Below are 16634 nucleotides of genomic sequence, written 5' to 3'. Positions count from 1 at the left end.
TTTTGATTGTGTACAGTATTATTTTTTGTAAATGGCGAGAGGAAGTGCAACATCTCTATATCGAATCTATTCATCCAGAAAAAATATTTCTACGGTTAGGTTTTCTTTATTGAATCATTCATTCCATTCTACAAGAGAGCAAAAGGAGTGCTCAAACTCTCTAAAAGGTTCGGTTTTTATTGATATTGATTACCCAATACATCGAAATTTGACGGGGTGGATAAACTTACAATTAGGGTTACGGAATAAGAAATCTAGGGATTTTAACGTTACCCATTGGAAATCATACTCTACAGAGGTTAACGGAAATGATGCCAATAGTATTCTTCCTGATTCAACAGCGGTTGAGAGTACAACTGGAATTGGTAGTTGTTCTGAGATTGTATCTGTAGGTGGTGATGATCCGGTAAAATTATATCGAGAGCTTCGTGATTCTGAAGAGAATGAAGCGAAGCTAACGACGTCTGAGTGGGATGATGTAGATGAGATTTTCAATTGCTTTATTAAATCAGGATGGGCTTCTAATCAAGCTCTTGCGATTTACATTGGATTGTCATTTTACCCAACAGCTGTTAGAAAGTTTCAAACTTTCTTTAAGAATGAATGTACTGGTGATATTGCTAAGCATCTTATATCACTGGGTCCATGTCACGAGTCTGAGAGGTTCCTTTTCCCTATTTTCGTTGAATTCTGTTTGGAAGAGTTTCCGGATGAGATCAAAAGGTTTCGGGGAATTCTTGATTCTGCAGATTTAACCAAGCCTCACACTTGGTTTCCATTTGCTAGAGCTATGAAACGAAAAATCATTTACCATTGTGGGCCGACTAACAGTGGTAAAACTTATAATGCCTTGCAGAGGTTTATGGAGGCCGAGAAAGGTATTTATTGTAGTCCTCTAAGACTCTTAGCCATGGAAGTCTTTGGCAAGGTGAATGCCCTTGGGGTTTATTGTAGTCTCCACACTGGGCAGGAAAAGAAGCACGTTCCCTTTTCGAATCACTCTGCATGTACTATGGAGATGGTTTCTACATAGCAATGTTGTAATATTAAGATTGCGGTAAATACGGATTCGATGCTCGGACTTGAATAGATTTAAAAACAAAAATATATACAAAATTGTCACAGGATCAAGAGGAACCAGGACTCAGGATTTCACCAATTCTTATACTCATGCGATTCAATTATTAATTCTAGACAATTAAAGCTTATATTGATAACAAATACCGACTCTTACTTTGCCAAAAATAGATTTTGTAAGTATTATATGTAAATCATAAGCATAATGCATCAAGAATCTCATGGATTAAGCATACATCATCAGACAAAATCACAAATAATCAATAAAAATCATAATTCCATTCATAATAGTGCAAATAGTCATAAAAGAATTAAATAAAATTACTCATGCATAAAGAATGGTTTCCTCCATCATCCCAGTATTGGGGTTTAGCTATTCATATCAATCACACACTCAACATATTAATTCAAAGCTCAAAGTGTGATTAAAAGAGTCAAAAGTTATAAAATAGTAGTTCTGAGACTCACAAAACGCGTCCAGAAAAGAACGACAACAGAAAACTGCAGCGAACTGCGACACCTCTCTTCTGATGTTGAGCTGCTGAAAATAAGACTGTTCTGAAGCTGCTGAAAATAAGACTGTCCTGGAGAGTCTGTTCTTCGTGTTCTTGAAGCCTTTTAATGGCAGCAGCAGCAGCAGGTGAACATTGCTGCTACTCCTTCTTCTTCGCTCCTCCTGGCTCTGTCTCGACCCCAAACTCTTGATCAAACCTTTTCTAACTTCTCTCCACCTCTTATATACTTCACAGCTCAAAGAAATCCCGATAGAATCTCTTTTTTTTTTCTTCTCTGCCGTTGAAACAATAATCACCTCTGTCAGTGTTTGTACGCGTCTGTTAGCTATAAAATAGCCACCAAACTCTTCCTATGACTTGAACAGGACCAAATACATGATTATCCAGCGTAAAACTCTCCCAAAATCTCCACAAAATCTTTGAAAGTGCACAACAGGACACGTCTCTCTGTTTTAACTTCGATTGCTTCTCCCGGATATTCTAGCCCAATTAAGCCCATGAAATCATCCATACTAGAATTGTATATCCATATCACGTCCATCCCATGAGAATCAGTGATTTAATCTCATTAAAACTCGTCCGAAAATCCAACCCTAAATCTGTCTGGTGAAAGAAAATTTTCCCGCCAAAATTTGTTTTCAAACGGTGAAGGTGACCTCCCCCTTATCCAGTTCTGGTGTCCCTTTAGCACATGTCCGAATTGGGTTACCCCTTATCCATAGTGAGAGTCCGAATAACACTTTCCCCTTGGGTGCAAATAGTAATTTTTCTGGGATATTTTCAGCACTTTTTCAGGGTTCTTCCGGGGTATTTCTGGGGTGCTTCTGGTACGTTATCTACGGAGGTTCAAATGCCACATTTTGAGCCAATTTCGCCGCAAAAGCTTATTTCTCCAAAAACACCTACAAAGACATAAAATAACCAAATAAGTACAAAATCGAGCACTAACAATATAAACAATTGGGACAAATTAGACACATAAATGCGTCTATCAAATACCCCCAAACTTATTATTTGCTAGTCCCGAGCAAATCAAAACTACAAAATAAAATCCTAACTCACTGTCGCAGGCATCGTCGATTGCATTTAGCGTATTCAATAAGCCTTTAAACCCCTAGGTGGCCCTAGTGGCCGAGTTATAGTCTCGGGAGGGCTTACCAGAGATACACCCACAAAACCTGTACTCCAGACCTTAGTTATCTACGCAGAACCTTGGAAAGCACTAAAGAATCTCCTTGGTTGGTATACTTATTGACTACAGGAAGAAGTACCCTGATGCGAAATTCCAATTGCTGTACACGAGTTTGCACTCAAGCATACTAAAATTCATATAAAGTGACAGAGCTCTACTCAGATAGTTGCACTATGGACATCATATTCGGAGTCAAACTAATCACATGGAAAGATTAAGAGATGGATATAGAAAAACATAGATGGTTTTGATGTTTACTAAGTGAACGGCGTTTCCCATATCTGTCTGAAGGCCTCCGCCAAAATGAACCTATCCTAATGGATTGAGATACTAGTCTGACTAATATCAACACACTGGCATATACAAGGGTACCAGTGGTCGATAACCTAACTCTAGGTCAACACAACTGGCATATACAAGGGTACCAGTGGTCGACTTTATTGAATTTATTCCTTTTGGTCAAATGGTCTGGTCTCAATTTTTTTTTTTTTTTTTTACTTTTTGGTAACTACCATTTTTTTTTTCATCTTTTTTTTCTCTTTTCTTTTTCAACTTTTTTTTTTTTCATGGTATCTCAATCACTCTAATTCACCCTAGCATTGGTAACAACTTGAATCGTGGGCCCCACCTATCACTTAGAGAACATAGTTTAAAAACAAAATAAAATAAAAATATAAGTGAAAAGGACTCAACGAGATATGGTGAAACTATCATGTTATTTCTAACACCTGAGCTCTATGCTTTTATGAATAAACTCTTTAGATGTTTCCATCTAATCAGATTGGTTCCTCAACTCCTACAATCAAAATGCTTCCATCCACTTAGATTAGTTAGTGCAATCCTAAATAGGCATAAATTTCTAAGCTCTGGAGTTCATTTATTCATACTGCAACTAAAAAGTTTTCTCCCATATCCCCAAACTTAAATCTAACATTGTCCTCAATGTTCTAAAGATGAAATTAAAAGCATGAACAAGGAGAAACTGTTACCATTTGAAGCAAAGAGATAAGGAAAGATATTACCGTGTTGCATGAGATTGGGTTACCTCCCAAGAAGTGCTAAGTTTAAAGTCTTCAGCCAGACATAGAAAAGGTTTAGTCAACTCGAACCGTATAACAGTAGCCGGAATAACTGTGGTCTTTAAAACCAAAAGAGCTGACAAAAGGAAACTGCAGTGAACCAAGAAAATGTACAAGACTAGCATTCCCTTACCTAGTTTCTGGATAACTATCGCTAATTGCGGTTCAAGTTCAGGTTCTATGAAGGGTCTAAATAGACTATTTTCCTCGGATGCATTTCCTCATAGGTAGGATTCAAATTATTAGGTCCTAGAGAGTGGAAAAACTCAGATAAGAACCTGGAATCACAAAATAATAACCTAAATTTTAGGATCCTCTAAGTCAATTAGGTATGACTGACATAGTTGACCACAGTCAGAGTAGTGGTCATTCTGAAGCAAATGTGTCGATTCTAATTTCCTAAAGTACTTAGGCTTAGTCTCAGAACTTAATAAGTGACACATTTGAAATCTATACGTTCCCATAATTGGAAGAAAACTATTTGGTGGGAAAACAAAGTCAATCTGGGTATCATAGCCTGGGAAACCACATCAACCAGAGGATGGGTTTCTAACGACTGAACTTTTTTCATGACATCATTAGGTTCGGAAACCTAGTATGAAGATAATCTTGTAAGATGGTTGAGGCATGGATATCAAGTCCTATGTGAGGGGACTTTCTGAGAGTTAAAGGTAAAGCACTAGGAAAGTGATATCACCCCCAAACTTAGAGTTTTTAGTGTCTCTAGTTAGACTAGCCACAATCTCCCTAATTTCTAGGTCATCAGATTCCTGAAAATGGGCAATTGAATCTTCTAAGTTGTAATCTTGCGGTGTATCCTCATTAATCTCTGTCGAGTTCATCTAAGACTATTGTTTCTAAATCGTACGACTCTGAAGTTATTCTCAGGGTAAACCGTTCCTCGAAACCATCATCGATTACAGTTTCTAAAAATCGTTCGACTCGAAAACAGTAGTCTCAAGATAAACCGTGTTCCTCTAAACCTTTATCGGATTCGTAACAGGACATACTACATCGTCTAAAACGGTGGTATTCCTAATCAAATCCTCGTCCTCTTGAATAGGTGAATAATCATAAAATTATTTGGATTTGAAGTAGAAATAATAAATCATTATAAGCTCAATTGATTACTAGCTTCCTGATCACTATTCCTACATATTTCAGTGTTCTTCATCAATACTATCCTCATCATAATCATCATTATAACATGAAAAAGATCGAACCTCATCAAAACAAGTAGTGCTAACCAATTCTACCTTGTTATTTTGATTATGTAAATAAATATCTTCATTCTCAAGGGTATTATTGGATACACTATATTGGCATTCAAGTAATTTCGACGCAATCTTTGCAGTTTCATTCGTTCGCCTATCCGCTTGAGGTGGTCTTCTAAAGAAGGTTCACTCATTATTGTAGTTCTTTCGTCTATAATTATACTATTCATCATCTAATTATACGTCGATTGAGCTAACTGACGTGTGACTCAGCTAATTCCTGGACTTCTAGAGAGGAATCACGAAGGATCATAAAAGGACTACTTTTCAATAGTTTGATTGTATCCTCTATACGAAGAACTAGTACTATAATCTTCTTGCTCGTGACTGATGCGCGGATAGTAATTGGGCTCACCATGGTATGAACCATAACCTTGAAAAGGTTGGCGTCCCCAGTCACTATTCTCACTATGGTCATAATACTGATGATGTCCATATTCAAATTCAGGTCGATATTCATTGTATTGGCTTCTATCATACCAGTTCGACATTCTTAATTGCAGGGGAATTCTACGCAATCACAAACAAGTCTGACTCCAAATCAAACCTATGAATCTAGCAAACAAAAAGCATGATGGCTCCACTTAGATTGTTTTCTAGACCAGCTTCTATTCCTTCGAAAAGGAATTCGTTACAATTTGAGCACACCCTCTGGAATCAATCGACGAGCTAATGTAAGTTGAATCGAGGCGAGGGAAGCTCAGTGGAGCTTTGATACCCAAGGCCTCACCGCTATCACAAGGCGGCGCAGTCACGCATTCAACTCACAGAAACCATCATGAACTTTGAAATGTGCTTAAAGAGCAACCAATATTTTTCGAACGAGTTTCCTATTAAGCTCGTTACCCTATTGGTCTCGTTCTATTCAAATTTTAGGCTTAGGTTCGCGTTTGGTTTCGTTTTCCTAAGGCGGGCAAGAAGGAAACGGTGATGAAATCCGAGTCCTTATCTTGATTTGGCCAGGCCTTGCCCTTTACTAGGAAATTAAAAACAGTCCAAATTCGTCCTCAATCAATGAATCACCTTAAGGAATACAGTAACTCGCTTACAGGAGATTCGCGGTGTTTCGATGGACTTACCTCCCGTACCAGACGGGCGATGAACCGTTGTTGTCGACTCGGGCCACGACTCCTATGCCGTGTGCGAACCCGAGGGGCCGAGACGATATAGTAATCGTCGTCCTTCCCTGCAAACAGTTTGTATTTAATTTTTTTTTAATTTATAACCCTTCCGTAGGGTTTTTAAAAATAATGTCCAAAGTCCAGAATAAAGTCCAAATAAAAAGTCCAAAATTACAAAAATTATGAAAAATAAAGCCTATTTACAAATTCTAAAAAAAATATATAAAAGCTATATACAAAAAAAAAAAATAATAATAAAAATAAAATTAAATCCTAAAAAAAAATTATGTCTTTTTTTTCTTCTCTTTTAGCTTTTAGCTTTAAGCTTTTTGTTCCCAAGTCCTTAGTATTCCACTTGGAACCTGTAAATCAAAGACACAAAAAGAAACTTAAAAAGGAACAAATAATAATAAATAAATAAAAAATTAAACCTAAAAACAAATCTATATACAAGTCCGCGTCGGCGGCGCCATTTTGTTGTAATATTAAGATTGCGGTAAATACGACAAGCGAGTCGGGCCGGTTCAGGCTTCAAACTGGTAAAGTCCAATTCTGTATCTCATTTTATGAACTTTCTGGACACACTCTCTTGTTAGGCCTTTAGGGTTCAAGGGGTTTTATTTTGGAGGGAAAGCGCTAACAACCATCACTCTTCCTCCTTTCACGTCCATTCTCTGATGTAGAAAAGTTTGAAAAAGATTTCTACTTACTTTCATTTTCAGGTATACATGTATTCAATCTTATTTATTTGAATTTTGATTGTGTACAGTATTATTTTTTGTAAATGGCGAGAGGAAGTGCAACATCTCTATATCGAATCTATTCATCCAGAAAAAATATTTCTACGGTTAGGTTTTCTTTATTGAATCATTCATTCCATTCTACAAGAGAGCAAAAGGAGTGCTCAAACTCTCTAAAAGGTTCGGTTTTTATTGATATTGATTACCCAATACATCGAAATTTGACGGGGTGGATAAACTTACAATTAGGGTTACGGAATAAGAAATCTAGGGATTTTAACGTTACCCATTGGAAATCATACTCTACAGAGGTTAACGGAAATGATGCCAATAGTATTCTTCCTGATTCAACAGCGGTTGAGAGTACAACTGGAATTGGTAGTTGTTCTGAGATTGTATCTGTAGGTGGTGATGATCCGGTAAAATTATATCGAGAGCTTCGTGATTCTGAAGAGAATGAAGCGAAGCTAACGACGTCTGAGTGGGATGATGTAGATGAGATTTTCAATTGCTTTATTAAATCAGGATGGGCTTCTAATCAAGCTCTTGCGATTTACATTGGATTGTCATTTTACCCAACAGCTGTTAGAAAGTTTCAAACTTTCTTTAAGAATGAATGTACTGGTGATATTGCTAAGCATCTTATATCACTGGGTCCATGTCACGAGTCTGAGAGGTTCCTTTTCCCTATTTTCGTTGAATTCTGTTTGGAAGAGTTTCCGGATGAGATCAAAAGGTTTCGGGGAATTCTTGATTCTGCAGATTTAACCAAGCCTCACACTTGGTTTCCATTTGCTAGAGCTATGAAACGAAAAATCATTTACCATTGTGGGCCGACTAACAGTGGTAAAACTTATAATGCCTTGCAGAGGTTTATGGAGGCCGAGAAAGGTATTTATTGTAGTCCTCTAAGACTCTTAGCCATGGAAGTCTTTGGCAAGGTGAATGCCCTTGGGGTTTATTGTAGTCTCCACACTGGGCAGGAAAAGAAGCACGTTCCCTTTTCGAATCACTCTGCATGTACTATGGAGATGGTTTCTACATAGCAATGTTGTAATATTAAGATTGCGGTAAATACGGATTCGATGCTCGGACTTGAATAGATTTAAAAACAAAAATATATACAAAATTGTCACAGGATCAAGAGGAACCAGGACTCAGGATTTCACCAATTCTTATACTCATGCGATTCAATTATTAATTCTAGACAATTAAAGCTTATATTGATAACAAATACCGACTCTTACTTTGCCAAAAATAGATTTTGTAAGTATTATATGTAAATCATAAGCATAATGCATCAAGAATCTCATGGATTAAGCATACATCATCAGACAAAATCACAAATAATCAATAAAAATCATAATTCCATTCATAATAGTGCAAATAGTCATAAAAGAATTAAATAAAATTACTCATGCATAAAGAATGGTTTCCTCCATCATCCCAGTATTGGGGTTTAGCTATTCATATCAATCACACACTCAACATATTAATTCAAAGCTCAAAGTGTGATTAAAAGAGTCAAAAGTTATAAAATAGTAGTTCTGAGACTCACAAAACGCGTCCAGAAAAGAACGACAACAGAAAACTGCAGCGAACTGCGACACCTCTCTTCTGATGTTGAGCTGCTGAAAATAAGACTGTTCTGAAGCTGCTGAAAATAAGACTGTCCTGGATAGTCTGTTCTTCGTGTTCTTGAAGCCTTTTAATGGCAGCAGCAGCAGCAGGTGAACATTGCTGCTACTCCTTCTTCTTCGCTCCTCCTGGCTCTGTCTCGACCCCAAACTCTTGATCAAACCTTTTCTAACTTCTCTCCACCTCTTATATACTTCACAGCTCAAAGAAATCCCGATAGAATCTCTTTTTTTTTTCTTCTCTGCCGTTGAAACAATAATCACCTCTGTCAGTGTTTGTACGCGTCTGTTAGCTATAAAATAGCCACCAAACTCTTCCTATGACTTGAACAGGACCAAATACATGATTATCCAGCGTAAAACTCTCCCAAAATCTCCACAAAATCTTTGAAAGTGCACAACAGGACACGTCTCTCTGTTTTAACTTCGATTGCTTCTCCCGGATATTCTAGCCCAATTAAGCCCATGAAATCATCCATACTAGAATTGTATATCCATATCACGTCCATCCCATGAGAATCAGTGATTTAATCTCATTAAAACTCGTCCGAAAATCCAACCCTAAATCTGTCTGGTGAAAGAAAATTTTCCCGCCAAAATTTATTTTCAAACGGTGAAGGTGACCTCCCCTTTATCCAGTTCTGGTGTCCCTTTAGCACATGTCCGAATTGGGTTACCCCTTATCCATAGTGAGAGTCTGAATAACACTTTCCCCTTGGGTGCAAATAGTAATTTTTCTGGGATATTTTCAGCACTTTTTCAGGGTTCTTCCGGGGTATTTCTGGGGTGCTTCCAACATACTTCTGGGGTGCTTCTGGTACGTTATCTACGGAGGTTCAAATGCCACATTTTGAGCCAATTTCGCCGCAAAAGCTTATTTCTCCAAAAACACCTACAAAGACATAAAATAACCAAATAAGTACAAAATCGAGCACTAACAATATAAACAATTGGGACAAATTAGACACATAAATGCGTCTATCAAGCAATTGTATGATGTGGCTGTTATAGATGAGATACAGATGTTGGCTGATCCATGTAGAGGGTATGCATGGACTCGAGCATTACTCGGCGTAATGGCTGACGAGGTTCATCTTTGTGGCGATCCAAGTGTTCTAAAAATTGTTCGAAAAATATGTGCAGAAACTGGAGATGAGTTAGTTGAAAATCATTATGAACGGTTCAAGTCTCTCGTGGTGGAAGGCAAAACCCTTCTAGGGGATCTGCGGAATGTTAGACCTGGAGATTGTGTTGTTGCATTCTCAAGGAGAGAGATATTTGAGGTAAAAATGGCGATCGAGAAGTTTACGAAGCATCGATGTTGTGTCATTTATGGTGCATTGCCGCCAGAGACTAGGCGCCAGCAAGCTACGTTGTTCAATGATCAGGATAATGAGTATGATGTTCTGGTTGCAAGTGATGCGGTGGGAATGGGGTTGAACCTAAATATTAGAAGGGTTGTTTTTTATAGTCTCTCAAAGTATAATGGTGACAAAGTTGTACCCGTTCCAGCCACACAGGTGAAGCAAATTGCGGGAAGAGCTGGCAGAAGAGGAAGCCGCTATCCAGACGGACTCACAACTACCTTGCATCTGGATGATTTGCAGTACCTAATCGAGTGTTTAAACCAACCTTTCGACGAAGTTAAGAAAGTGGGTCTGTTTCCTTTCTTTGAGCAGGTGGAGTTATTTGCAGGGAAGCTCCCAGATATGACGTTCTGCCAGCTATTGGATAAGTTTGGTGAGAATTGCCGTCTTGATGGTTCTTACTTCTTGTGTCGTCATGATCATATCAAGAAGGTTGCAAATATGTTGGAGAAGGTTCAAGGATTATCTCTTGAAGACCGTTTTAACTTTTGCTTCGCCCCAGTTAATATTAGAGATCCAAAAGCAATGCACCATCTGTTGAGTTTTGCTTCAACATACAGCCAAAACTGTAGGGTTAGTATAGCAATGGGAATGCCCAAGTGTTCTGCTCGAAATGATTCGGAGTTATTAGATCTCGAGACCAGACATCAAGTTTTGTCTATGTATCTCTGGCTGTCATATCACTTCAAGCAGGAGATGTTCCCTTACGTGGAGAAGTATTCTGCAATGGCAGCAGATATTGCAGATTTATTGGGTCAATCTCTCACTAATGTTACCTGGAAACCTGAATCAAGGAATCCTTCCCCCAAAGCCCAGAAAGAAGATGGCTACCAGAGGCCAATGTCCCTTATCAAAGAACAACAAAAGTAAGCTTTCCTTGCTATATAATGCGTTTCACGCTTCTCTTCCAATCAGCACAATTGAGTTAACTATATTCTCTAATAAGTACTCTGATTAAACTCATGAGCATTTTTGGGAAAACCTAACCAGATAATACCGCTCTTTCATGCCCCTTCTTTCTTTCTTTTACCTTTTCTTACTATGCAGTATCTGTAAGACTTTATCTTATGCCTAATAACTTGACTTCCATCTCGGTGTGTCTAGGAAGAAGCAAATGAACGTTCCGCAGCTGAATCCTTCTGATCAGGGTCTCTCAACATAAGGGTAATGCTTTCCAAGGTTCAGTTTATGATTTTCAGACCTCACTGTGGATATTAGATTAATGTATCTTCTCTTTTCCCTTTTGGATTGTTGATAATATTCCAATTTTGCTGATGGTTCCTCCTCTGTTATGTTTTTTCAATTGTTAGTTACATCTATTATTCTCTATAAAAGCACACTTTTGAATAGCTTCTGATGTGTGAATCTTTATATGCTCTATAATATGTATTGTTATCTCAGTAACATTTGGATCTGTCATCGCGCTTCTTCAGCTTTTTCTAGTTACTTTACATTTTATTTGTCACTCCAAAATCCAAATGCTCTTTTATCTTCGTTCTTAGTTTCAGAGGTTCAGTCTGTTTTCTATAGAGAGCAAAGCCCAAAACATACCCCTTTAGTCTTATATTGTGCCACTCTGAATGTTCTAGCATCAGATAATTTGCATCTATTTTCCACTTTTGGAACAGAAAATTAAAGGGCAAGTTCCTTTTTGGTTAGAACTTCTTCTATGTTTACGCTAAATGATGGATCACTCTTGGGTGTAAAGGAGTTATTCTGCTCAGTTTTGGCTGAATAATTGCAGGCTAAAGGAACAATCAAGTTGTAGTTGAAGCTGCTGAACCCTTGAACTATATAACTCTAGTACAATATTGGTTACATTTCATTATAGTAAATTTATCATAGCCTAATAACTAGGACTTGTTATGCTCTTAGTGGTTACCTGAATGCTTAGGCATTGGTTCTACATGTTGTTGCCTTCTGGGATGCAACGAATATCCTGCTCGAGTGAAAGAGGATTTCTTCATTTGGTTTTTTGGAATGCAACGGCATGGAGATATGAGGATCACTAGTACATGCATGGGCTTTTTGAACTTAAAATAAAAATATTGATATTGGCCGCTGCATAGACTTTTTACAGTTGTTATTAAAAATATCCTGTGAAAAACACTAGACGAAAATACAATTGACAGCGAAGTCTAACTTCAACTAGAAGTGGTTCCTACAGTATGCCTACTCAAGTCATTAATACCATGAATTAGTCTCTGTCTCTGAAAGCAAAAGTGAATAGTATCTAAGCACAAGCAGAACACTGGCAGCAATTGTTACTGTTCAGATAGAAAATAAACTCATCACACATTTGATAATGCTGAATTTGGAGTTGAACAGTGCTTAGCTATGGATGCAGTCTACTGGGCAAGAACTAGGAGCTATATGAAGGTCATTTTGGAGTTGGAATGTGAGTTAGTGTTTTCGGCATGTTAACGAGTGTGAATTATATGTCCACTGGTCTGATCAGGGAATAATATTGGATGCCAAAAATAAAATTGTTAGTAGTAATCTTTGGTTTTGTAAGTTTGGTTTTGAGTTAGGTTGCTCATTCTTTGGCAAAGAAAGCCAAGACAAGAGAAAAAGAAGATAAAAAAAAAAAAATAGAAAAAGTAAACTGATCAAAAAAAAAATAAAAAATAAAAAAACCAAGACAAGATGGTACTGGTTTGAATTTTATGACAATTTTACTCCAGATACAGCAAACTGGGTTGATAATGATTATCAGGTTGCAACTGTTTTATGCTTCAAAAATTCAAAAAAAAAAAAAAAAGAAAAGAAAAGATTGCAACTGTTTTATCTTAATACAAAATCTTTTTGAATCGAAAGAAAAGAAAGTTATCCGTCACATAATGGAAATTTGGGATGAAGGAATATCAATGATGCAGCAGTCAGAGAAAATCGGGTTGGCCTGTAGATGTCAAGCACAGGTGCCACATTCGACTATTGGGGTCAACACGCCTGGCCGTTGAGCTGATGACCTCTGGAATGGGCAAGTACACGTAGCGGCTGTTGATATGAACCTGCAGTTTCATGTCAACGGAATAATGGATTTTCAATATTTGTACCTGTTATTCGCTGTTTTCAGGCCATATTAACATGCTTATGGGCAGAAGGATATGGTTGAATTAGAATCAAACCATAAAACACTTTCTCATTAACCAACAAAGAAGAGAAGAAGCTCCTCTTATACAGATATAAGACGGACTACAGACTGTCATAACAACACTCAACCTGTACGGACACAATGGACTAAAAGCATCCAGTTTATAGATTCAGGGCAGACCCTTTACAGATAATGTTATTACAGACACCTGAGCTGAAATAAAAGAGAAAGTCATACATACTGTCACTAGCCCCCCCTCAAGCTGAAGTGGTTGCAGCACCTTCAGCTTGTGTTTTAAGAATTCAAATCTTGGAGTACTGAGACTTTTAGTGAAGATATCCGCTGCCTATTGTAACGTAGAAATATAAACAACCTGCAAATTCTTGGACTGAACCAATTCTCTCACAAAATAAAAGTCCAGAGCTAGGTGTTTGATTATGCTGTGGAAAACTGGATTTGAAGCAATAGAATGGAGCTTTTATTGTCACATGCAATAGATGGAGGAGCAAGAATTAAAATATAAAGATCCTTGAGAATGTGAAAGATCCAAAGAACCTCTGCAGCAGTAGAGGCAAGAGACCTATACTCCGCATCTGTACTACTTCTAGACACAGTAGGATGTTTATTGGATGACCAAGAAATTGGATTGCCACAAAAAAAGATACAGTAACCACTCACTGATCTTCTATCATCTGGGTTACCAACCCAGTCAGCATCAGTGTAGCCTTTGCAAAGCATTAAATCCTCTAGAAAATAAAAAACCATGCCCAAGAGTGCCTTTGATATACCTGAGTGCTCTCTTAGCAACCTGAAGATGTGCAGTGGTTTGAGCATGCATGAACTGACAAATCTGATTGACTGCATAGTTGATGTCAGGTCTTGTCCATGTGAGGTACTGTAAGGAGCCACCTAGACGCCTGTATTCTGTAGGATTGGTGAGAAGATCCCCATCTGAAGCAGAAAGTTTGAAGTTTGCAGGACAAGGAGATGTGCAAGGTTTGATCCCGACAAGATTGCATCAATGACGTACTTTGTTTGACAGAGAAATTGACCTTTGGAGTTTCTGGTAACCTGCAATCCCAGAAAAAAATGTAGAGCTCCAAGGCCTTTCACAGGAAAAAGAGTACTCTAATGAAGAATGATCTTGTTACAGTGAGAAACATCATTGCCAGTAATAATGACGTCATCCACATAAACAAGCATGATGGTAAGCTTAGACCCGAATTTCTGAACAAACAAAGATGGATCAGCCAGAGATGGTTTGAAGTCAAGAGAGATTAGAGCATCTGCAAGATTTTCATACCAAGCCCTTGGTGCTTGCTTCAAACCATACAAAGACTTGTTGAGTTTACAAACATAGTCAGGATGATCCTTATCTTCATAGCCTGAAGGTTGTACCATATAGACATTTTATTTAAGATCTACATGCAAATATGGGTACATGTGAGTTCATGAAGAATATCATAAGAGGAAAGAAAAGAATCAAGTTCATGATTCATAAATTCACCATCACCATCAGTTCTTATAATTTTGATAGTAGTAGATAGTTGATTTTCAATAGTAGTTTTGAATTGGAGGAAAACAAGAGTAAAATATGGTTTTGCAGTGAGGGGAAATGTTAGAGCACTGCTCGGTCGAACTCGCAAGCGTTGGTATCTCAAGATTGTTTGTAAATGTTAGTGATACTATAAGTCTTGATTTCTTGTCTACTTATATAAATGTCTCGGACTAGGATAAATTTTGTAGTTGAGCATTAGCCTTCACGACGTTCATCAATTGAAGACGAAGAACTACTAAGGAGAGCTTGTGGAACTTCATCAACAAAAGGTATGTGGAGACTAAAACTCATCTATCACTTGGAAAGACTATTTCTACTCTATCTCCTATATTGAGACAAAAGTCGTATTACTATATAGTATTCGATTATACACATTTGAGATTTTGATCTGAGATTAAATCGCTCACATATTTCTCGAAATATGTGTTGGTAAGATTTCGCTTCAACCAATTTCATCTTATATTCTTGACGAAAGTCAAAAGATGATCATGTGAAAATCGCTGAGTAACATCTTACATGGTTTGTGTGATACAATCATTTGGTGTAGACTTGGAATGTTTCATTATGATTATTTCAATAACTTGAAATTTTCTTTGATGTTAATAGTGTGTGAAAACGGCTATTGTCATCCTCTAAGAAAGTTCAATGATTGAAATAGAGTTTACAACTATTGGATTAAGAACATAGTATGCATTCTTGCATGTATGTGATCCATGACCGGAACTATGGTATGCATACCCGTATGCGTACTTGTAGTTGTGAAATTCCGTGTACCAAGTACACATACCGATACACATCTTGCGTAAGGAATAGGTCCGAGAATTTCTGTTGGGCTTTGGAAGTGTACTAAGATATGCATACCCGTTCGCATACTGGCAAACCCAAACTCAGACTCGCTACTTAAGTATGCGTACCCGTTTGCATACTTGAGTGGTTAAAGTTCTAAAATCGGTTTGTTCATGAACTAATACATTTATATATTAAGGAATGCATTCTTTGCAAACCATGGCTATAATGTTCATGGATTGATTCGAGTGAATCAAACCGATTTTGCTTCAATTGTGTTCTTGTATACTTCTATGAGAATATAGCAATTGAAAAACTCTTTAACTAGCTTCATTTGAGTCATTTGAACTAGTTATGGTTAAGATGAATAAGGTTTATACGAGAGTGTTCATATAGATAACCTCGGTTAACTATCGTTGAGACAACATGGTGTACACGTTTAGGTACGGTTACTTAAACCTAAATGAAGGTACATTTCATTTGTGTATAACAAGCTAAGTTCGATCTAACGGTTAAAAGATATTAGCTTGAATCTAATCAGGTTTTCATTTAACGGTGAATATTGAATGCTTTGTTACCAAGGTAACTTAGATTGCAAACCATGATTTGAAAACTATATAAGGGAGAACTCTACCAACTGGGGAACCTAATCCCCACACCTCCTGTGTGATACTAGTTGCATAAGCTAGAGTCAATTCTCCTTTAACCTTAGGTTTTTCACGAAACCATGTAGGTTAACAACTTGAAAACTTCATTGGGATTGTGAAGCCAGACCCAACTATTTTCTCTGTAGTTGCGTGTTCTGATCTTACTTCTACTACCGTGATTGAGTATTATCTTTTCTAAGATTTTCTTGAGATTTATCTCTGATAGTTAAGATTAAAAATAGTCACAAATATCTTCGTCTCATCGTTTGTGATTCCACAATATCTTGTTTCGTTACCATATGATTAAGATTATTGTGAGGTGATTGATAATACTAGGCTGTTCTTCGGAAATATAAGTCTGGTTTATCAATTGGTTCATGTGCACCTTTATTTATCAAAAGACGGAACAAAACTCGTAGGTATTTAGTTGAGTTTTATGGATACAAATTCGTGTTTCATGTGATTTGTTAATGTCCAAAGAAATTCTTCTTTTCTTGTGAAAGTAGGGTCGCTCTCGTTGTTCTTTCGGGAATGACATTTTATGGGG

The 16634-nt window shown here is 37.4% G+C and overlaps 1 protein-coding gene and 1 pseudogene across 1 annotated transcript; both read left to right on the top strand.

Moving 5' to 3' along the window:
• Positions 1–31: 31 nt before the first annotated feature.
• Positions 32–1033, top strand: LOC113295021 (DExH-box ATP-dependent RNA helicase DExH18, mitochondrial-like). Its single transcript, XM_026543382.1, has one exon. The coding sequence runs from the start codon at positions 32–34 to the stop codon at positions 1031–1033; it is 1002 nt and encodes a 333-aa protein (XP_026399167.1).
• A 6009-nt stretch (positions 1034–7042) lies between these two features.
• Positions 7043–11414, top strand: LOC113295020 (annotated as a pseudogene).
• The last annotated feature ends 5220 nt before the right edge of the window (positions 11415–16634 follow it).

This window comes from Papaver somniferum, chromosome 7 (assembly GCF_003573695.1).
Source record: "Papaver somniferum cultivar HN1 chromosome 7, ASM357369v1, whole genome shotgun sequence".
NCBI lineage: Eukaryota > Viridiplantae > Streptophyta > Magnoliopsida > Ranunculales > Papaveraceae > Papaver > Papaver somniferum.
The sequence above is the reverse complement of the archived record's forward strand: the minus strand, read 5'-3'. Positions and strand labels throughout refer to the sequence as shown.

Coding starts and splice junctions, on each gene's coding strand:
- LOC113295021 (XM_026543382.1), top strand. CDS start 32: ATGGCGAGAGGAAGTGCAACATCTCTATATCGAATCTATTCATCCAGA.